The sequence below is a fragment of the Leptodactylus fuscus genome, chromosome 7 (genome assembly GCF_031893055.1).
Source record: "Leptodactylus fuscus isolate aLepFus1 chromosome 7, aLepFus1.hap2, whole genome shotgun sequence".
Classification (NCBI taxonomy): domain Eukaryota; kingdom Metazoa; phylum Chordata; class Amphibia; order Anura; family Leptodactylidae; genus Leptodactylus; species Leptodactylus fuscus.
The window spans coordinates 101,139,102-101,162,499 of NC_134271.1; the positions used below are offsets into that span (position 1 = coordinate 101,139,102).

The 23,398-nt window shown below is 42.0% G+C and overlaps 3 protein-coding genes across 8 annotated transcripts in view; 2 read left to right on the top strand and 1 right to left on the bottom strand.

The window, feature by feature from the left end:
• Positions 1-23,398, top strand: part of KLC1 (kinesin light chain 1) — a 186,044-nt gene that overhangs the window by 90,439 nt on the left and 72,207 nt on the right. The gene's annotated exons all lie outside the window — the stretch shown is intronic.
• Positions 196-19,561, top strand: ZFYVE21 (zinc finger FYVE-type containing 21). 2 transcript variants are annotated; one of them, XM_075282691.1, is made up of 8 exons: positions 196-467; positions 7,764-7,814; positions 8,223-8,391; positions 8,749-8,824; positions 9,853-9,944; positions 10,853-10,900; positions 14,743-14,885; positions 17,778-19,561. In XM_075282691.1, the coding sequence occupies exons 1-8, from the start codon at positions 342-344 to the stop codon at positions 17,811-17,813; spliced, it is 741 nt and encodes a 246-aa protein (XP_075138792.1). In that variant the 5' UTR covers positions 196-341; the 3' UTR covers positions 17,814-19,561. The 2 variants fall into 2 exon arrangements, with proteins under 2 accessions (XP_075138792.1, XP_075138793.1); XM_075282692.1 differs by lacking the exon at positions 10,853-10,900.
• Positions 21,125-23,398, bottom strand: part of PPP1R13B (protein phosphatase 1 regulatory subunit 13B) — a 74,918-nt gene continuing 72,644 nt past the window's right edge. For all 5 annotated transcript variants that reach the window (XM_075282644.1, XM_075282643.1, XM_075282645.1 and 2 more), the window contains one exon: positions 21,125-23,287. In XM_075282644.1, the coding sequence (XP_075138745.1) occupies positions 23,246-23,287 (42 nt within the window). In that variant the 3' untranslated portion in view covers positions 21,125-23,245. The remainder of the gene's footprint in view (positions 23,288-23,398) is intronic.

Genomic DNA, 23,398 nt, shown 5'->3' on the forward strand with positions numbered 1-23,398 from the left:
AACCGCTATCTTCCCATTGGCTATGATTTTTGTCAACAAATCTCACGTGACGCCTTGTCTTGTCACCAATTGGTCTCCGTAGCTTGTCAGCCAAGCGCATATGATTGGTTATTCTACTTAACCATGTCAATGTCAGTAATCCAATGGACCTTTATGAATTGGCAGGGTTTGGTTCATCATTGAAAGTATCCTAAAGAGTTAATGCTCTGACAGCGCGTTCAGCCAATCACAGACCACGTAGAAGTCCCTGACCTGCTCTGATTGGTCGGATGGAATGTGTCAGTAATGGGAGAGCTGGGAGCTGATTGGTTGGGAGGCCTCGGTGGTGTGAGGGAGTAAAGATGTCCACCGACCGAGATGGGAAGAAGCTGGTCCGGTCCCCCAGCGGTCTCCGCATGCTCCCTGAGAACCGGGCACTTGGAAGTCCCTTTTGCTTGGAAGAGCCGCAGTGGGTACCGGATAAAGAGGTACAAGCATCCGCTGCCCGTGACACCGCGGGAATGGAGACGGCAGAGGCCACAGGAGTTGGTTACTTTCTCCCTGCTCTTGTCTCCAGTCCTGTAGTGCGGGGCTCCTGTCACAACTAGTTGTCATGCCTGGTGTTGTACAAGTGTCAGTGATTGGTGTGCCGTGTATATCTCCACACTCTATGTCTGTACAGGTATATGTATATGGTTTTTACAAGTTTTTGCAAGACATTGTTTCCAAAATATTTAGTAGATATTGGAGATATCAGATCATCATTATCATAACCATGTGACAGATTTTTCATATTCTCATGACCGATATATTGTTATATTGGGCTCTAATGGCGGCGCTGGTGGTGTAATAATGGACAGTTTAAATCTTGTGAAAACTATATAAAAAAAAAAACTGCTTTGTTACCCATAGCAACCAACAATTTTTTTGGCACAGAATAAGAACTGAAAGCTGAGTTCTGATTGGTTGCCATGGACGATAACTTCATAAATATCTCCCTTTTCGTTTTTTTGCGTTTTCTTTCAAATGCCATTCACCCGTCTTTTGTCTTATCTGTCTGGACATGTTGCTTGATAAGTAATGACTGTAAGGGAATGTTCACATTTGATGGTTGTGTAACAGGTTTTCTGTGTGACAAATACGCAGTAACAGAAATCCCCTTGTCGTTCAGTATTTCATGTGGAATTTCTAGTTATAGATACATATTTACATATATATGTATATCCTTCTTCATATAGTGATGAATCTCCAGGTCTTATATGGTGACCTGACTATAGGTGATTTGCGTGACCGCCCCTATTCTTTCTATATACTAGCAGCAGAATGTAGAATGAAGAAGATAAGGCTTCGAGATCTCAAAAGTTGTATTCACACTCCTTTCCACCCTCCTTCGGCAGGCAGTTCCATCATAGCTAAGGAACGGTTCAGCATGCAGCACTTTTCTTCTGAGCTAAATTACAGACTCCAGAACAGCCCATTATATATCACTGGAGATAGACTCCCTTTAATGCATTCACTCGTACTATCATTGGCTATATTGTTTTTTAAATAAGCATATATTTACATAGCCTTTAGGCTATTCTAGGCATACCTGTGAATCATTGATCCTCGCAGCCGTTTTTTAATTAACCTGGTTTTCTTGATATGCAAATTACTCTTCAGGGAGCACTGGAAGCGTTATCCCTGTTCGCTGAGCACCGCAGCGTCATCAGCCACCTCCGTTTCTCACCACCCCCTTCTTTACAGACGATCCCTCCTTCTACACCTCATCACTGCTTCCAGAGCAGCTAGTCACGTACAGTGCATGTGCGAGATTTTAATTGCGTTTTACGTGACTAGCGGCTCTGGAAGGAGAGAGAATAAATAAATAGACACATTGGGTATCCAAGTGTCTGAAAATTTCCAAACTACTAACATCTAAAAATATTTTTCCCATATGGTAAGACCTGTAGCGGGAAAAAAGATTAAAATGGCCGAACCACCGTTTTGCCTCTCCCAACAAAAAAAATGAATAAAAAGACATCAAACTGTCAAATATTTCCCAAAATGGTATAAATAAAAAGTGCAACTGAACTTGCACCCCCGTATACAAAAATATAACATATAAAATTATAGATTTTTTGGGAGGAATTTTAAGGTTTTAAAATGGTACAAAAACAAGAAATTTGGTATTCCAAATATACCTTGATATCCCACGTGGTCCCCTTAAACACTCTCTTCTGACCACACACTACATGCGAGCCGCTCAAAAATGATCAGTGAAAGAGGATCCATAATTCCGTGATTAATGACAATTTCTTGCAGAAACAGCACCTCACCAGTCCATTGGTTGCTTCTGGTATTGCAACACTGTTCCGAATGAATGGAAATGATCTGTGATGCATTGACAGGTGAGGTGCTGTTGTCCATATTTTTCCAATCTGATGCATATAAATCTAATTATAGATGTGATGTGATGACTATACTAAAATATAGGAAGACAATGTAATAATAATAAGCATGTGTGGTTGTGGTTTGGTGTTTGCTGACAGATCTTTGGAAATAATTCATTGCCACCGTTGCTTTATTGTATGTGTTATGTTTATTAAAATGCATAAATAAAACCCTAAAAAATCGGAATAAAAATAATTGTGGCCAGTGGAAATCTGCCCGAGCACTCAGGAGGGGGGTAAACTTCATTCACGCTCTTCTATTTTTCCTCTTGTTTACACTTCTATGATAGCATTTGCCATAGTCCGAAAAAAGGTACCGTATATACTCGAGTATAAGCCGACCCGAATATAAGCCGAGGCCCCTAATTTTACCACAAAAAACTGGGAAAACTTATAGACTCGAGTATAAGCCTAGGGGGGAAATGCAGCAGCTACTGGAAAATTTCAAAAATTAAAATGGCTGGAGTTTTTGGGTGCAGTAGTTGCTGGGGAAGGGGAGGGGGTGTTTTGGTTGTCTGTCTGCCCCTTCCCTGAGCTTGAGGACTGTTTCTTTTTCCCCCACTTGGAATTCAGTCTGGCTGAATATAGGGTATCTGCAGTGCTCCTATTAACCCCTTCCCGACAGAAGAGGAGCACTGCAGATCCCCTATATTCAGTAGACCGGGCACTTTCAGACACAGGGATACCTAATGTGTATGTGTCTCACAGTCATTTTCTACTTTTATATGTATTCTAGGGAAAGGAGGGATTTACAACTTTTATTTATTTCATTTTTTTCTTTTTTTTTTTCACTATTTTATGGGAGATTTTATACATTACTATTGCGACTGGTCATAGACCCCCCCCCCCCAAAAAAAAAAAAAAAAAGGAAATTTTTTTTATTTTTTTTAAATTTTTCCTTGACTTGAGTATTAGCCGAGGGGGGCTTTTTCAGCACTGTGCTGAAAAACTCGGCTTATACTTGAGCATATACTGTACATGGCAAGAAATGGAAAGATGCCGTTTTTCCCTGTGCATATATCTGTTAATTTTTTGGACATTGCTCATTGTCTCCAATGACAGTATTATGACCTTTCACCGGATTATGAAAGCATTGGCTTGTTTGGAAAGCAGGTGGAGAACAGTTCACACATTGCAATATTAAGTAGGATGGTTTATTGCTAGATTTTGAGCGGGAGTTTCCTGGTCTTGACGTTGCAGGTTGCGCACTTTATGGCTGTTTGGACCTATTGTGAACTATTACCTTCATCTTAGTATTACACCATAGTGCATCACTGGGTAGAAATGGAAAATCCTGCTTCTTCCCAACCCCAAAATTCTTACTTGGCTTGAGGCCATATTTCCTAAGATCAATTTTGCTTTGTCTTCAGTCCCTCATTAGCGCTCATGCACATGAATGTATTACGAGTTGTACTGAGCGGTTATACCGCCCCATATGTATACTATTCAGTGGAGATTGTACCATTACACACTGCTGTCTGGTTTTGTCAGTTTGCTGGGGTGGCCAAGACCCCTAAAGAATCAGAAGCTTCTTCCTCCTGACAACAGTGAGTTTGCTCCTCTCTCGGGTGCTGGCTGCATTGGACAATAGAGATATGTTGGTTGGTCACCCTTTTGCTCTACAGGTTAGTTTGCATTGTTTAATTTGCAGTAAGCTCTGCATGTCGTGGGAACATTGTCTGTGGCCAGGCCTCTTTCAGGCTCTATAAAACTCCTGTACACTCTAAAAGCAATAAATGTCGTATAATCCTGGGCCGTCTCAGTATTTTCAGCTTCCACTACTACTGTTTTACAAGCCTGGTGAAAGCATCAATCATGTATACTATGTCATCCCATTGTATGAAGGGTAGAGCTGCTCAGTCTTTATTGACTAGGTGTGGTGACTGTAAAACCTCATAGCTATGTCTCTAGATCAGGGGTCTCAAACCTAAGGCTTTCCAGCAATCCCTGACCATGAATGACAGGCAACGCCAGACGTTCTACAGGTTTGAAAGCTTTCCAAGATCTTCATCAGCTTTACAGAGCAAGGAATGTGTTTGTATGACTACTGAATGGGTAGAGATCTAGTGGGTGCCAACTATAGCCGTCACTGACCTCAGCCATGATGCTGGCACATATAGCATATTACCCCAGAGTCATGTGATTGATGGACATGGTGTCATTGCCACTGGAGTGCCAGCACATTGACTGATAAGTAATGGTTGTTTTATTATATCATATTTTTACTTGCCAATTTATTTTGTTTTAATTTGCATACTGACTGGAGTTTAACCATTTCATTCACTGTCCAATCAGATAAAACCCAGGCCCTTTCCTACTTTCCTATACTTGTTCTACATGCACTAGCACTGGAAGGAAAAGAGTATAAATATTATATTATTATTTTATATATTATTATTCTAATATATATATTTATTTAGTTATTTTATTTTTTGAGTACGGTATATCCCTTTTAGAATGTGAATCTTCACCTCCTAGTCCTTGCTACTTTTCATTAATGATGTTGGTTTGTAGTCCGTAATCCTTATGGCTCCGTGCCAGTCATAAGACTTTGCTCGGCCTCACCCCTTGAACGGGTCAGTAGGTTGAGTTCACATCCTGCACAGATAGAGCTTAGCCAGCTGTTCTCTCCACCAGTCTTGCTGTAGTCTGCAGTTCTGTGTACACAGTGTATTATAATCACCCAGAGTATATACAGTTGGGTGAATACACAGGATACTCAGTTCTATATCACAGGCTTGTGTATAAAGACAGTCCACGATGATACATAAGTGGTAATTAAAAATATATATATATTTATAGAATAAAATGCTTATTTTTTTTGATTAGTTCTGAAACCAGTAACACTTTTAAGGCTTATTCACTCAGCTATAATAAAGACACGCTATAGTGTCTGTTAGTGTGACCGAAACCCATGGACCCCTGCAATTGCGTTAAGCTTAGATCACTATGTGATAATTGGTGAATGAGGTTTAATCTAGTAGAATTAAAGGGGTTCTCCTATACCCACAGTTTAGGAGAAGAATTACTGGATGCCTAACCACTGAAGCCATCTATAAGACTCATGGAGTTCTGTACACTCCATTATCTATGCCCGTCCATTAGAGGATGCATCGGTAGTGAAACATGCACTTTTCAGCTCTGTGCAAATAGGAGACTCAGCGACCCCCTGCTCTTGTGATTTGGAGGTTCCATTTTTGTGAATGGGAACGTACCATGAATACCTTGGTACCATGCAAGCAGCACTTTTCTCTCCAAATGATTCGTGTTGAAACCACTTAGACCCCATTATAGTCTATAGGGTCCATGTGGTTTACTTAGGTAACCGCTATTTAATGCATATAGGTTTCTGTTCGGGGGTCCCCAAGCAGACTCCCTGAACTGATTCCCGAACACAGATAGGGCCTAACACTAACAGCGGTCAGGAAAAAGATTCATTTCCACATCTGCTATCTCCTAAGCCCTGATATTTTAGATCAACATCAACCAGGACCAGCAATTGTCCTTGCTGCCTTTACAAAATAAGGCGGCAGAGAAGACTGCCAAACCCTACTGCTGCTGCTATATAGTATCAGGGGACTGCAGTTTGGAGATGAATGTTACTCCTGACCACACTGAAGGGACCTGATGGCAGAGGTCCAGACAGCTGGTGGCCAGTCCATGGTCCCCCACTTTAGTATCCCTGGTCTATGGGCTTACACGTCCTGACTTGCTGACCTTGTGCTAGCTGGTATTTAAAGGTCAGCATGTGGCCCCATATACTGTAAAGGCTCTAGTCTCGTGATTGTTGTTTTAACGGTCCATGTAAACAAACCAATAAATCATAGAACATGATAATGAATGGTTGGAGTTCACAGATCCCCCCCCCCCCCAATAGACTGGGAAATGAGGTAACCCATGGCCAAGTGCAGGACTCTGTCATAGGAATATACCTTCTGAATAATCTAATATGGTGTCCTCAGAACAGGACTGCAGGAGGAATGGCTACGGCAATCTCAACCACTGTCCCTGGTTACCTGGTCTCAGGTGGTAGCACTGTTAGCAAAGATTTGTATTGGATGTCCAGCTCAGACTGCACTTCTAGTATTTGAGTGAAGCTTGAACTCAGGACTCGTGTACATAACCCCATTACAGATACTTGTGTGCCATGTGTCTTTGCATGCCACATCACCCAGTGCTTAGTGAGTTCTAGGCCCCAACAGAAGCACCATACAGCAGCACACAGGGGACTCCATTTACAATGGTTACATGCAGTAATGCCTTGTCTATTATAAGAAGCCTCATCCACCCCTTGTTCTAGGTCAGAGCTGCTCTTTGGGACTTGCATGTTATTTCTTCATTGTCTTTTCCTTCCTGTGAAAATGAATGACTTTTTGTTCTACATTAATCTTCGGCGATGCAACCCAGCATTCTGACATCAGTATGATTTAACTCTTTGAGCAACGGCAATTTCTAAGGTCATTGCTGGATAACATTAATGGGGTTATCCATCTTCCAAAATGTAACTGTAAATACTTGCACAGCAGTGCTAAATACTCACTGTTCCCTTATGCGCACTTTGCTTTGCTTTATTTTACTTGCTGCTCCTTGTTTCGCTGTTACTTACATGCAGTGAATCTGTGGACAAACTACATTTCCCATGATTCATCTGCCTGCTCTCACTCTGTGTATGTCTCCACTCTCCTGTGTGTACAGATTCCCTCCCTGCTCCAGGGTCTTTTTATGTCCGTGTCTGTCTTGTGTCTCACTTCTTCAGTCCGTGTAGCATTGCTTTCCTCCGCATATCTAACCAGGCAATAAATCACTCCCATGAGTGTCTTGGAGGGGCAAGGAGGTCACATGTTGTTGTGACATTTCACTGGCTTCACTGCTCATAGGGAGCAAACGAAAAGTCATAGCTGTGGTTAATATACTGAAAATAAATCAGGTAAGCGGCGCTGTATTTAAGCAGTTATATTGTCCACCCCATTCCCATTGACTGCAATGTAAAAATCATGATGGACACATTCATTTCTCATGTTTACTTTTGCAGGAGGGTCCCCCCCCCCCTTTGGTCAGAAAAGTGAAAAATATGGTGGAAGAGACTTCTGTCACGTTTGTTTTGTTTTACATTGGAGTGAATGTAGATGGACTTCTGCCAGACGGGCCTTTGTCTGCAGCAGTCATGTAATGTCCATTGCTCTAATCCTGTGACGGATGAGAGCAGGGGACATAACTGTAGTATGAACCTACCTTAAGTGATCAGGAGCCCTCTTGAAGGGGGGATTAGTTGTGCTTTGGTTAAAATAATTTTCTTGTAAAATGTCTTCGGTCTGTTACTTGATATTAATAGGAGTTCTCTATCTCTTCCAGTGTCCCCGATGTATGCATTGTGAAGCCAAATTTGACTTCATAACAAGGAAGGTAAGAGCCCTGTGTGTATGTAGAAGGCTGAGTTCATAGCACAGGAAATTATGCAAGTTATAAAGTCTTCCAGTAAGTTTTGTATTTCATGTCCTTTATTGTGTTTAAAGGGATCCTATCATTGGATACCCTTTTTTTCAGAATAACACATAAAAATAGCCTTAAGAAAGGCTATTCTTCTCCTACCTTTAGATGTCTTCTCCGCGCCACTGTTTGGTAGAAATCCGGGTTTTCTTCGGTATGCAAATGAGTTCTCTCACAGCACTAGGGGCAATCCCCAGCGCTCAAACAGCAAAATTATATTTCTGGCAATAAAATATATTTCAGATAATGCATACTGGAATAACCAAAAATTCTGTGCCTTCTAGAGTATGATTTCAGTATTTATTTTTCTTGCTCTCTTTCTAGCATCACTGCCGAAGGTGTGGAAAATGCTTCTGTGATAAATGCTGCAGTAAGAAAGTGCCTCTACCACGTATGTGTTTTGTAGACCCCGTGCGGCAGTGTGGGGAGTGTTCTGTTATTTCCCAAAAAGAGATGGAATTCTATGATCGACAACTGAAGGTGCTGATGAACGGTACGTAGTAGTGGGATTGTGTACCTTTACCTTAGTCAATGTGCCAAGGTGTATGCACATGCTCGGTTTAGCGTCTCTCTCTGCCTCACTGGGTGAGCAGAGGGACCCCCGGGGTGGTGGTCTGGATACTTCTGAAGCTGCAGTGTATTCTCTGCTTGTCAGAGGAGATGCTGTCAAACTCCATGTTTTTGCGCTATTCCAGTTTTTCTGTTTGTGAAATTTGTTGTTCATTTGTCTTTTTTTGTAATCATATTTTATTAAGGTTTTAACAATTTTTTTTACATAAACAGGAGTATACAATGACAATAAAGTAGTAAAGATGGGTAAACAACATAATGTTGGTTTCTTTCTTGTCAGGGGCTTCATTCTATATTACCCAGGGTTCCTCAGAGAAGTCTGAAACAGTCGTATGTCGTCTCTCCAACAACCACAGGTGATACTTGGCTTCCTAGAAAGGTGTTGTCTATAGTTTTTTTTTTTTAGGTTTAGTGAATGCAGCTGGTAAAATTCAACTGAAAAGGAAACTGCACCTAGAAATGCTAAAAATAAAATAAGTGGCTCTAATACGTAATAAACTTCAAATTTCTTAAATTCTTTTATTACTTGCAGTCTGGAACATGTGTGTGCATGCTGTACCTCGTGACCTGTGTGCCTAATGCGCACGTATAAGCTCGTGTTCATTTATATAGTGGTAACATATTCTGCAGCGCTGTTCAGAGATTCTCATCACTCACTTTGGATTCAAATTTAGATAAACATATGCCTGAATAGCCTTTAAAGGTGCTGCTAATCGTTTTAGAACCCCCTCCTCCATTTTTCTGAGTTACCGTTATCAGTCCGTGCCCCCCCCCCCCCCCCATGGCTTGTTCACACCCTTCTCCAGCCCGGTGATTTCGCTCGAAATCTCGCGCATGTGCCATTTTTGTGTAGAGAACTGCTCAGTTCCCCTGAGAACTACGCGAGCATGCTGCACATGCACAGTACGGTCGTGATGTTCTCTACAGGAAAATGGCGCTGGATTTCGGTCGAAACTGCCGGGTTGGAGCCAGTGAATTGTATGGAGGAGGAATCCAAAGAAGAGAGGAATGCGTGAACAAGCTATGACACGGAGGGGGGGATGGGGGTGCACGGAATGCCCACCGTGCACGGCAGGACTGATTTACATATACGTTTTAACAGTAATTCAGAAAAAGGGGGCATATGCTTATCTAAAAACCAGAAAATCTAATGATAGCGCCCCTTTAACTGGCACTTCTGTATGTCTTCACGTGCAGAGGCGATTTGGGCACATTTATCATATGACCAATGCCTCCATTACTGCTGGTTCTGTTACTTGCAGGTGCCATTGCTCTGCAGCTCCTGTTCTAAATTATAATATCTTCATGATCGCATCTCCCTTGTTCTTGTAAAATTGAGGTGGTGTTGGTGAAAAACTTGTTAATTTTTACTTTACTTTTGCAGGTATCTCTTTCTAGATGGTGAAAACCATTATGAAATTGAAGTTGCTCGTATTTCCACAGTCCAGATACTCACAGAGGGATTCACTCCTGGAGGTAACAATTTACTCTATACATATTAGATGAGCTACATGGAAAGCTAGCCTGAGATTAGAGTATATACATTCAGGGATTTTATAGTAGGACTAGTGTAGGTCAGTTTTAAACTTCGTGTAAGACTATACTTGACAAGCGTTGGTGTAATGATGTTTAGGGATCATCTGGTTACAAAAGTGTAACAGTTTATGGGGGCGAAATACTGATATTAACTGGTTGATAAGGAAAGTAAACTATCCTTTCATGAAACTGGTGAGGTTATACATTATGTAAAATGACACTTGTTTTAAAGAAGTCTCCCACTAGATTTAGCAATACATATTAGATGACTGTTGGTTGAACGTACTGATCAGCCAACCATCTAGTGTATATGGTGGTTCTCCAGACTGTCTGCTGATGTCAGGGTAGATGACTATTGATTTCAACTAGCTGTTCCTCTTGCTATCTGATAGATAAGCCAGAGGTGTCTGGCAGAGGTTTTAACCTTACTCCCTTTCAGTGCACATGCACTACTTGACGGAGCATACATATGTATTAGGGACAATAAGAATAGAGAGCAGAACAAGTGTAAGATGTCTGCAACCTCAAGTGTTAGCAGGATGTAGCTGAATTCTTTAGACCAGATCCAAGAATCTCCTGCACATGGGACAATGCTCATAGGATGCATCTGGTAAAGCTGCTTTATTATTGCATCATGGAAACCAGGCTTCTGAATAGGTTTTTTTAGCATTGTGATGCTAAGAGTGCAGATGTTTTTCTTGATCAATCTGTCTTCATTCATCATAGAATCTTGCTTGCTGTCTCATGACATTAATAACCTACACTTGCTGTTTTCATTGATATTGTTCCACACCCTCAGCCTGTTAATACCTTTCTTTTTACTGCTCACGCTGCTTTGATGTGAAAAGATATTCATACATACACCAGCCTGCTGGAGAGCCAGTGCTTAATAGAAGGTCAGCAGAGATGACTTGCATCTCGCCGTGTCTGCATGTTGTGTCAGACTTTTCTGATTGCTTTTCATCCCAAATCTATACCTGGAACCCACCCTTTAAATTATCTGCTCCAAGGACTTTAATCCAGTGGTCTACAACCTCTGGCTTTTTTGAAACTAGAACTCCCATCTTATGCGGAGAGCCACTGGTTACATACCACTGCTCTGATTAATGTTCCTGATCAACCTTTCAGTAGCTCAATGTCTTGTGGTACCGTGTTGCATGCGACTGATTTTCATATAGATTGGTAGGGTATGGTATGCTAAAGTACACTGATCCAAGTATAGCTTAATGGTTCTGTTGTAAACTTAAAGCTGGCCAATGACGTAAGCATTAGCCCCCTTCATGGGATACCTAGAAGCGTAACTTAAGATTTCCGGACCTCTTAAATCTGTAACAGGATTCCCTCATCTACCATTAATATTACTGGTGTCCTATGGCACAGATGCCTTGGGGTAGTTTCAAGGACAAGGGCATGCTGCTACCTATGCACCCCCTATGGCTAAGCCCCTATTCATGGGAAGAGGTTTGCGACAGTGGTAATGATTTCCAAAAAACAATGCAACAATCTAATTTTAATAATGTTGTAATGTCACAAGTGAAAGTGTTCCAGTTGTTCATGATTCTCATTACGTCATTGGTTATCTTTATTTCTCTGCTTATATTTTGTAAAGTTCATTGCAATTTAAAGCTTCAAAGTGATCTCATACTCCCATTGCTAGAAGAAGGTGCATTTTGTGCTGCATTGACATGAATTCTATCATGTATACAAACACTTCAGAGCGTAGGGAACACACAGCACTTAGAAAACTCCAAGTGGTTTCCCCCCATAGAAAAGGGACAGTGGATAAGTGTCTGACTGCTTCAGGTCCCTCTGCCCTCGAGAACAGATGAGAACGGATGTCGCTGTGTCACCCTTGTGAATGGAGCGGCAGAGCTGATGGACCACTGCTCTATTTACTGATCAAGATAGTTGAGAACATTGCTCACATTCCCAATAAACTAAAAGACCAGTGGCCACACACATCCTTCTGCTTCATTCACATGAGGGACTTGGGGACCCCCATGTCGTCATCTTTGGGGGTCCCAGTGGAGGGATCCTCAGTGAGAAGACACTTATTCCCTTATCCAGAAGCAAATGGCAGTGTTCTAATAATAATATCTGGGTCAACTTAACTTAAGAAGTCACTGATCCCTTCTTAACCTATCTTGTAAGAGACGTTTTGCCTACCTCTTATTGATCCACAGAAGGCCCTATATAATGGGTTCTGCACCTTCATTCACATATTGCATTGCCATCTCGGCCTTTGTCCTATTCTAGGTCTAGGCATATTGGAGGGGGTAACTTATCAATTAATCTACGCCAGTTTTCTAGCATTGCTGGGCACATCTTTGGCGCATAGCCCTTTCTCTTGTCAAACAAGTGCAACATTCACTATACTGAACCTTGGTTGATATTGTCGGTGAATCTGGGTGGAGTTGGCCTGGACCACCTTGCCCAAAATATTTAGCCAGAAAGCGGTTTGATTTATATAGGAGACCTATACTGGCGCAAGAGGATAGAACGCCCATGACAATTCAGGCACGCAAGAGTATGGACCATTGTTAAAAAAATTAAAAGAAAAAAAATCCTCAGCACTCGCCACTCTTGCTTTAATTATATTTTATTAGCAAAAACGTGAAAAAACAATGCTTGTGGCAATATTAGAGATTAGTAATCCGGATGGCACAATTACTTGGACTTTTATCGAAAGCCATCTGGCAATGAGTAAAGCAAGGATACGTGCCACGCTGTATTAATAACCTACTAATCCCCTTAATATTGCCACAGGCATTGGTTTTTTTCATGATTTTCTAATAAAATATAATTGAAGCAAGAGTGACAAGAGCTGAGGATTTAGCATTGTTTGGACTATTAGATTACCTCCTCCACAAGCACCTCATGTCACAACCCAGAGGAGCGCATTTTTAATTTTTTTTTCTTTTTTGTTTGTTTATTGGGGCCATTAATACTGCCATAGAAAACTCAAATCTTAATACATTTCCACCACTAAGTCTGCCATGGCATTACAATTATGAGTTAAGCTTCTGAGGCACCTTGCAAAAATATCTTGGGTAATGACATAAAGAGCGATACGTGAAATAACATGAAGTGTCTTTATACCACACTGGACTGAAGGAGCCGTCTATAGCTGTGTGTTATAGTGGTTTTATGAGGGCAAAAAAACATGGCTACCTGGTTTGCTGCTCAATAACTGCAGTGCCATCCTCAGGATAGGAGAGGTGCTGTTACTGGAAGAAGTTACTAATCCCCTACAATACCTTTCATTCTGATTATTATCAGTGTTATGGTGAAAAAATAAGAGCAGTTCATCTTCTTCAGCATTGGGAGTATTCGCTATCCACTCATTTCATGCAGTTCTCATGTGAAATATACCTCTCTGATCAGACCAATGGATTATATTGATGTATTTGTAAATGCACTGTGGTTCAGTCTACACCTCTGGCTGATGGGAGCAGAGGCTGGGGGGGGGGGGGGGGGTTGTTTTTCTGCTGGGGAAACAAAATATATCTTTTCCCTTTTAGCTGAAGCCCCTTCTACAGGGTGCTAGATGGTCAGGAAAGAGCATTCGGAGAGCCGTTGTTTCACTGTGTAAACATGACGGGATCAGCCAGTAAACAAGCATACAATGTATGCCTCCTGTATGAAGGGCATTCACTATCACCAATATTCGGCTAATGTACATAGGCCCTTATTCCATGGCCTGACTGAGCAGGCCGTGACTGGGAATAGACATTCCTAGGACCCTTCTTTCCACATTTTTGCCCAATCATGGTGTAGTTATTGCTGCTGTATTGAATCACATTGTTGAGAAACACTGATTAGGTTTTTCTTTTTACACATTGGTATTAAGAATGCAGCATGTTGATAAGTCCTGTTTAGAAAGACCGCCACACAGACCCATGCATGCCTTATTGCGGAGGAACAATCACTTATGTGATCATTTGTCCCCTAAGTGGCATGCATTATTTTGGGACCACTTCCCCTTTTTCATATGGGGAGATGAGCTGCTGCCCAGCAAGCATTGTAATGCCCATGTAAACAATTGGATCATCCTGAGAACAAGCATTGGCTCTTTTGTTGGTTGATCACTGCCATGTTCTTGGGAATACTCATTCCTGATTATCAGCTTTTGTACATGGGGCTTTAAAATTATGGGGAAAGTCTTAGGACAGTCCTATTATTTCTGAACAACTGAGGCTGCAGCATAGATGGTCCAACCAGTTGTGCTTGCAACGGAGTGTGTGTTTGTTTTTCCTATGAATTCAAGCATCATTCGGCCTAAGGGCCCCTTCACATGGTGTAAGCGTGCCACTGAATTAGACACGTATACACGTGTCCGAGCGCGGTGCTTCAAAACAGAGCCCATTGATTTCAGTGGGAAGCGTGCGTATATCAGCATATACGCACGCTTCCCATTGAAATCAATGGGCTGTTTTGAAGCGCCGCGCTCGGACACGTGTATACATGTCTAAATGAGTGGCGTGCTTACGCCATGTGAAGGGGCCCTTAGTCATCCTATAGCCCTGGCCTAAGGTCTCATTCACACAGAGAGATTGTGTAAAGATTCTCATTTTCGTTTTTATGGTCTTGTAATTTGCACGTTTTTCGCTGTGTGAATCTACTCACAATCCAGACTCCATAATCCTCTATGTGATCAAAACCTTGGCCGCTGTCTTAAGTACTTATACCCTGGGATGTAATAATCAGATGTTTTTACTTCTTTGCATGAAACATACAGGGGGAAACAGCCGGGCAACTGGGATGCTCATTCAGTATAAACCTCAAGGCTCTGAAGAACTATTACAGATGAAGTTTACAACCAGCGAAGACTTTAATAGCAACAAAAAGATGTCGGCATCTTGGCTGGCTGCAATGCATAAGGTACTATACCTAGACAGTGATCAATATCATTATTATTAATATTCATTTTTACTGCACCATAAATTCCATGCTGATGTACATTTGTAGAAAGGGTGTTACAAAGGGCAGGAGTCTGCAGTGGGAAACCCAAGCATGTCCTGGGGCCCCTGCTCCTGGAGGGCCAACTCCAAGCCCTCTTTTTCAGTAGTTTTTTCTCTACTGGTTTTCATGTGGTGACCGGTGACAGAGACTCTGATGTGAATGTAGCCTAAGCGGCAGACAGTTTTAATGTTGAGATGTGCAGACAATTGAAGCCTTACACTAGTCAATTAAAACTGTCTCCATTGAGTTCCAGATTATGGTGGAGGTGCGGGAGAAATCCTGCAAACAGTTTTGTGAAGATAAGAGGAGAACGAAGGAGGAATATTTTGAATTGAGACAGTAAAGAATTGTGGAATAACTGGCAGCAGAGCTAAAGGGGTTTTCTGGGCAAATGATATTGATGATATAGCCTTTGAATAAGTCAGCAACATCAGATTGGCATGGGCCGTACCTCATGGCCAATCATCTCTTCTCAAGAGCCTCTAAGCCAGAAGCAGATAGCTCTGCTCGGGGAAGCAAGAGGGTTACCTGGGAGGTCATGGAGGATGATGTTACAGTAATCTATGCAGGAGATAAGCATTTTGTAGTATCAGGATTGAGGAAATTATAGACATGAGGCATTTTTGAGCAGGAGGCTGCAGGAAGTAGTAAGGGCTTGAATGACAAGGCAGAATCAGAGGTTTCCTCAAGGCATCAGACTGGTTTGTTCTGCATTGCATAGCATACCTGCATCTTACTTTAGATTATAGGGGTTTTCCCCATCTCCCCCACTCACCAACTTTCCGGCTGTATCTTCTTTTAACTTCCTGGATTCCTCAAAAAGTTGTTGGGCTGGATTTTACTCTGTGATAGATTGTAACACTGTTAACCAGGGGTCCTCAAACAAATCAAATCAAACAGGCTTTATTGGCACGTCCGAATAGATATTTGGCATTGCCAAAGCTAGTAAAGTGGAGATGGGGAGCTGGAGTCCAGGGGGAAAGTATGGGGTGTGGGGTGGGGTGGCCACATGCGCCCCACCTATAATGAATCTCCTAGAACTGTGATGATGAACCTATGGCAAGGATGCCAATGATGGCACGCAGAGGCCTCTCTGCTGGTACAGGATTTTCCATTAGTGTGACCACTAATGCCACAACATTAGCCTGCTGACCCTGAGTGGCCAGCTCATCAGAGGCACAGCAATTCTGTTTGAGTAGGCTGAGGTAGATACTGGAATGTATTTTTAGTATAGCGTCATCACAGCCCAGTCGGCCATAATGTTAGTACCTCTTCAATGTACTGCTGTACAGGTTCCATGTACATGATTTTGCAGGTTTTATGGGACCTACCACGATATAGTAGGCCTCATCACTGATGGTGACGATAGGGAATACAGAGACTTAAATTGGGATTTTGTAGAATGATGCCAGCGGAACCACCTCAGGATTAATGCTGGAAAGATCAAGGAGATGGTGGTGGACTTTAGTAAGCGGAGAAGGAAGACCAAGGAGATGGTGGTGGACTTTAGTAAGCGGAGAAGTGCTCCGATCCCGATGGAGATCCAAGGGACATGCATTGAGATAGTCAGGACCTATAAGTACCTGGGTGTGCTCCTCAATAATAAACTAGACTGGGTTGATCACCTGGAGGCGCTGCACAGAAAGGGTCACAGCAGGCTCTTCCTGCTCAGGAGGCTGAGGGCCTTCGGAGTCCAGGGGACACTTCTTAGGGCCTTTTTTTTAACTCTGTAGTTGCTTCAGCCATCTTCTTCGGTGTGGCCTGCTGGGGGAGCAGTATATCAACCAGGGACAGAAATAGACATTGACAATTGACAGGCTGATCAGAAGGGCCAGCTCTGTCCTGGGGAGCCCCTTGGACCCAGTACAGGTGGTGGGTGACAGAAGGATACTGTCCATGGTGAGCTCCATGCGGGAGGACAAATCCCAACCCATGTATGGGACCTTGATGGCACTTAGCAGCACTGTAAGTGACCGTCTGCTTCACCCTAAGTGTGAGAAGGAGCGCTGTCGGAGATCCTTCCTCCCAACCATGATCAGGCTATATAATCTACATCAGACCAAGTGAAGAGAGAGAGCTGAATGATCCTGAAGTCTTCTTTTCTTTTGTTTCTTTAGCTGCTATGATTCCTAGTGTTTTTTTTTCCTATCTGCTATTCTGAGCTTATGTGTGTCTCCTTCTGTAATATATTACTGTGTATTATCCTGTATCTGTATTACTATCCTGCTGTAACACCCTGAAATTTCCCCATAGTGGGCCTATTAAAGGATTATCTTATCTTCACCAATTTTCGATTGCTCCATCAGATAAATAATGCGTCTTTGTAAAGGACTGGGTTAAAAATGTTTTTCATTTTCCGGCCTTCACCTTGTCTGCAGATCCGTGTCTCCATAGTTACAGACTACAAACCCTTTGTAGCCTGACGCAGCAGCTACACTTTACTCCACTCCTTCTGCCCCCACAGCCAGGGGTAGATGGGGTACATGGAAAGGAGTAGCACAGAACTGGGATACAAGTATACACAGGGTTGGTTTGTAATCTACTACCACATATGGCTATGTAGAGAAGCTGTATACACAAGCCTCTACTCATTTTCTACTTTTTATGGAAAGTTGCTATACTTGGCTGTAGCTATTAAGAAACTAGGTTAAAGCCGCTCATCTCCAGCTATCTCTGTATTTTCTGTGGGAATATTCACAGTTGCAGTAGTAGCAGAGATGAGTTTGTAGAAACAACACTTTCCTGTACTGACAATAGCACTTACGACCTCGGCTCTGCTACATCTCTGATGTGCTGTTCTTCTGTTTCCAGGCGGCCAAGCTTCTGTATGAATCTCGGGACCAGTGACAGAAGAGGGAAGGGCGCAGTGCAGAGTTTTATTTGGATTTGTCGTTTCTTGATGCAATATACTTGCTCCTCTTTCCACACACTATGTAAGATGAAGTCTTCTTACAGTGAGAGTTCCTCACCTTAATCGTGCAATATGTATACATATTAATGCTTAAGACTCTGTTCACAAGCAAGGCTGGAGACTTTCATTTAACATTCACTACTTTAGCCATGTTTTCCAGTAACTTCTGTTCCAGTAGCCATTTTGACCCACGTATGCTCCTCGGACGTCTTGAGTCACAATTTGTGAAAGAATGAAGACTTTCTACTCTAGATCTCAGGTTCCTTTTCTCTCTTCTACAAAGCACTAATCTTCTAGGCAATACGATGGATGTGAATTGTTTGGAGCAGCGTAAGGTGCCCAGGATTTACTGGTGAGGGCGCTAATAGAGGGTGGCACGGGCTGCAGAAATACAATTGTTTTACTTTAGCTCATATTCCTCATACAGGCAGGAAAGAGTTTTTCTTTTTTTTTTTTTTATTGCTTACCTATGAGTTAGTGACATCACTATATAGCTCATAGGAATGACACTTGTCTTGCAAAGCATTATCCCTCTTAAAAATAAATAATCACGTCTTTTTGGGAAAGCTGGGTGCCAGTGGGGTTGTAATCCTGCTTTTACAGATAGTTGAATGCCGGATCTGCCTTATACTACAATGTATCTGAACTTGGATGCATCAATAGCTGCGGCCAGTCCCCAGCAGTCAATGACTCCACTTTGGTGATTCATTTATTTACTGGCTGTGACTGCAAAACCAAAAGTATGGCCAGGAATTCAATGCAACCAAAGTGAAAGCACTGGGGACTAGATGGGCTATAGTGACATCCAGGTACATTGTGTGGCACCATCCTTATTGGCAGCAGTAAGCACCATGGCCCCTTGAGGGTAATCTGTCCTATCATGAGGAGGTCAGATTCTGAGAAGTTATATAATTGGTACTTTAGTACTTACACATTTGTATTCAGTGACTGACCACTTTGCCTACTAGGAGTCTGTGAGGTTGTTACAGCTCCAATTTTCCTGTCTTCAGAGGCTCAGGCACCTGCTTTACACTGCAGCGTTGCTTATGTAGAGCCTTTAATATTTGTACCCCGTTAAACAATTTTTATGTAAAGTGTAAAGGGGATGCTCTGTATGCCCTAGGGGCCAGTCAGCTTTGCCAAATTTATTCTAAGTCATTCAGCATTGCTTCTCCCCCTGCCTGTAGTAAAGGGCACACACACTTTAAACTATTCTGTTGCAAGCATTCCTGTGAATCTGTCCAGGAATTAGCACATTATATGATATGCATTTATTTAACTTCTCCAGGAATCTAACAATATTAGGAGATGTCTGGGAATGATATCCTTTTATACTGGGAATGTGTACTCCTCACATTAGACTGCTGCATAGTCCTGTACCTTGTAATACACTCAGATTCTGAAATCAGTTTATACAATGATTTGTACTTGTGTAATATAAGATGTTATTTTACATTAATACACAGCGATGGACCAAGTCTCTTTAGAATGGCTTAGCGCAATGTCTACATATAGTCAGCTCCTATACAACGACCTGAAGAACTACAAATTCAATGCTGGATATTAAAAGTAAAATTGCTTGTGGTTCTATAGGAACTATGAAAGATGCCTTTGTAAAACCTAATAGGGACAGTCTATATGGCTTTTGTACAGTCTGTGTTTACCTAATAAAAAGCACAACAGATGTAACGTCAGTCCTTGTGGATTTATTTTTTGGGGTGGGGGGGAGATACAATATAAATCTGGCAGAGTTGAATGGGTGAGTATGGTACAGACCGTATAGCGTAGTTCTCTAACGTAATACTGTGTTAATGCTGGAGACAGTTATTCATCTTTTGATGCAATGTGGCAGCGCTGAAGTGAGTTGGGTTATACCTGTAGCCCTATATAAAAGGACTCGCATGAAAAGCAACTGGAAAAATAAAACTCTGCTCTTTTACGTCTTCAGAAGTCCTCTGGCTTCTTCCCATATCAAATGGATGGCCTATTGTAGTGTGTTACATCACTTTTTTTTATGTAGAGTGTGAGCCCAATATCACAACGTACATTTTTTTTTTTCCTATCAGTATGTCTTTGTAGAGTGGGAGGAAATCCATGCAAACACGGGAGAATATACAAACTCCTTGCAGATGTTGTTCCTGGTGGTATTCGAACCCAGGACTCCAGCACTGCAAGGCTGTAGTGCTAACCACTGAGCCACCGTGTTGCCCCATGTTACATCACTTTCTATTTTGTTGAGATCCTCTGGAACCCTGACCGATCTGGAGAATAAAAGGGCCACAGGAGTGATCCATCACTTCAGGATATTCAGTCTGGGTGGCCTGAATACTGCTGTGAAGCGGCAATGCAACAGCCTTTTCCCTTCAGAATTGTTGAAATCTCAGAGGTCAGACCTCCCCACCCTCAATATCTTAAAGTGATTCTAAAATTTTTAAACTAAAACCTTGTAGGAATAGCCTTTAAGAAGGCTATTCATCCTCTTACCTTTATTTTGAAGGTCCGTGTCGCTGTTTTTAAATTTTTCTTCATTATGGTAATTGTGCTCAGAAAGCAGAGTCGGCGTTGTTATCCATTCTAGTGCCACCTCTGTCTTCTGCGTCTCCTCCTCTTCTTACACGAGACTACCGCAAAGTGGCCAATGGCCAACCTGAGCTCTTATCTCAGTAGTAGTAATTTTGCACCCAGTATGTAAATTACCCCAATTGCTCCATCAGGGCAGTGATTTGTGCAACAGGACTGTTCCCACAGGCTCAGTGGATGGTTCTTTACGAAATCCTCTGACACTGCCCTATCAAGTGTCCCACTCACTACATGGCTCAATAGTGTTTGTTTTCAGTAGGATCACTGTGACGATGCAGGACAATCTTGCAGAATGACTCCGTTGTTGGCGCTAGTTGATAGGGCAGTGTCAGAGGTCTCCGAGAAGAACTGTCCACCAAGCCTGATGGAGAATGTAATACCACCCAGTTAGAGGTTACCACCCTGATGGACAAAACTGGGTAACTTACTTCAGGGGAGATATCTTGGGTTGGGGTGCAGAAACTAAATAAAAACAGCATGATCTGCGTATAGGCTAACATTTCAGTTCTCATCCTAGTGACCATTCCTTTAAGGCACCACGTTCTCCCTAGAAGCAATGCTTAGATCTCGTTTTGCAAGGCACATGTGGTATGAACAGATGTGGCAGTTCTCAGCAGATTATTGCCCCCACCACCTTTCCAAATAATCAGAAAGCAGCCATAGAATATTTGAACATGCTTTAGCATTTTATTGATAATTTACATCAGGTTTTCTTTCTGAAATCTAAAGTCTAGATCTTTTCAGAAACAAACTTCAGTAGTAGCAAATAAATTTAAACAAATAACCTTGTACTTTTTTTCCACCATCACCACAATATATACACTGAATGCAAACATCTTGAAGAGCATATTGAGCACAGCATTATGTGAAAAGATGATAGAAATGACACATATCTGTTAGGGCTGTGCCTTGTACGCCTCAAGGAGAAGACTAACACAGCCTAAAACTTAAAGAAAATACTTCTGGTATTAAAGCATGTACAGTGAGTTCCAGTGAAATTTATTTTATATATATATACTTCACAATACAGTGTATAGCTTATTGCAGAAACCTCCAATTCACTCTCACATTGCAATCGTCACACACAGCAATCTCTCCTAAAACTACTACCTGTCACAGTTTAAGATCATGGTAGTCAACCAGTGCGTTGCCAGTTGTTGCCAAACTACATCTCCTAGCATGCCCTGGCAATCTGCAACTGTTAGAGCATGCTGGCGGTGGCAGTGACAACAATTGGATACCCACATGTAGGAAACTACTGATTTAAGGGCCATGTCCTGACATTTGTATCCATTAAAGCTTCAATGATGGCAGAAAAAGGTGCTAATAATACCAATGTGGATATATCTGTCACTTGTCTGCCTCCAAAGTGTCAACGTAACATGGACATTCACCCTTGGGTCTATTCTTTGGCACTCCAGCTGTTACCCTAAATATCCCAGCTATGCTGAAACTTGTAGTTACTTGTAGCAGCTACATTCACAAATAGCCAACCTCTTCTTTAAAAGGAATTGTCAGCAATAGAAAAACATGGCTTCTTACTTTTCATAATAGTACCACTCCAGTCTATGGGTTATCTTTGGTATTGCAGCTGTATTCGAGCGGCAATACATCCCATGGACAGGTGTGGTTCTGTTTCTAGAAATAAGATGACATGTCTTTCTAACCTTATACATTCCCCTTTGACATCATTTCACCTTCAGTGTCTAAATCCTGCATCAAATATAACATGGGAGGGAGTGGGGGGTTATACTGTAACAGTGAGTTTTCCCAATTCAGTGAAGCATCTAATAGGGTCCTTCTCTGCCCCACTGGTTGAACTGAAAATTAACCCCTCACCCAGAGCAATGAAATATCCAATGATCTGGGCACTAAGGAATAACACTCAATTATAAAAAGATGGTGCCTAGAAGTAGTGAAACTATATCACCTGCCAGCTAATGTACATTAACAGTGTATACAGACAGGCATTCAATGTACTAGGACTAGTGGTGTTTCTGTAGATGCAGAAATAGATCAAAGTGCACATAGTGTTTTGCCCCTTCCCCAACTTACAGTTCCCATCACTAACATAAAAAACATGGTGGCCCAAGCCCCTCCTTACCATACACTTCCCTTACATCTTCTATAAAACATTAGGGTTTTAAACCCCCAACCTTTTCTTCACTCTTTCCCTTGCCCTCTTTTCCACTCTGCTGCAGTCATTCATCTACATACAAATCCCTCTTTTTAGTCATCCTTTTCAGTGTTTAAAAGTGAAAAAACAAAGTTTTTTGGGGCACTCTCGATTGGCAAATAAAAGGACCCCGACCTGTAATGAAGATCAAAAGGCGAGTGAATATGGTGAACCGCCTGAAGTGTAGTGCCCATTACGCGATGAGATGAAAGGGGTCCATCTGGTACTATATGCACAGGCACTAAAACATTGGCAAAAAGCAGGCTGAAGGAGCGAAACGCGTGAAATTAAACTTCTTATTTACACCGGAGACATCTCTGTGGTACCGAAGAACAGCTAATCTGCACTAGAGCTTGGTGACATGGCTCCTGCAGACGTCCTATGGCATCATTGCGTAGTTTCCGATCATATGGCTCGTACTACAACCATTGGGGGGAGGGTGTATAATACATCTCAGGACAAGTTACTTTAACCTCTATCCATTATTAAAAGCAAGATGTACTGAATGTGAAATGTTGTCCTCGGAATATGACTGCAGCTGTGTCTTGATGAAATGTTTCCAGCACGTGATCTGCTGATTCCAGTGTGAACATGGGATGGGTTCTATACAACTCACGCTAGAGTTCTCTGCCTGGGCTTTATACGAGGGTACAGCTGCAAAACACATGACAGAGGAGGGGGAGGGAAAAAAAAAAAATCATGATTTACACCTTTGGGTTCAAACCAACTTCTTGTACACCAAGAGCATTTTATCTTAAGCATTTC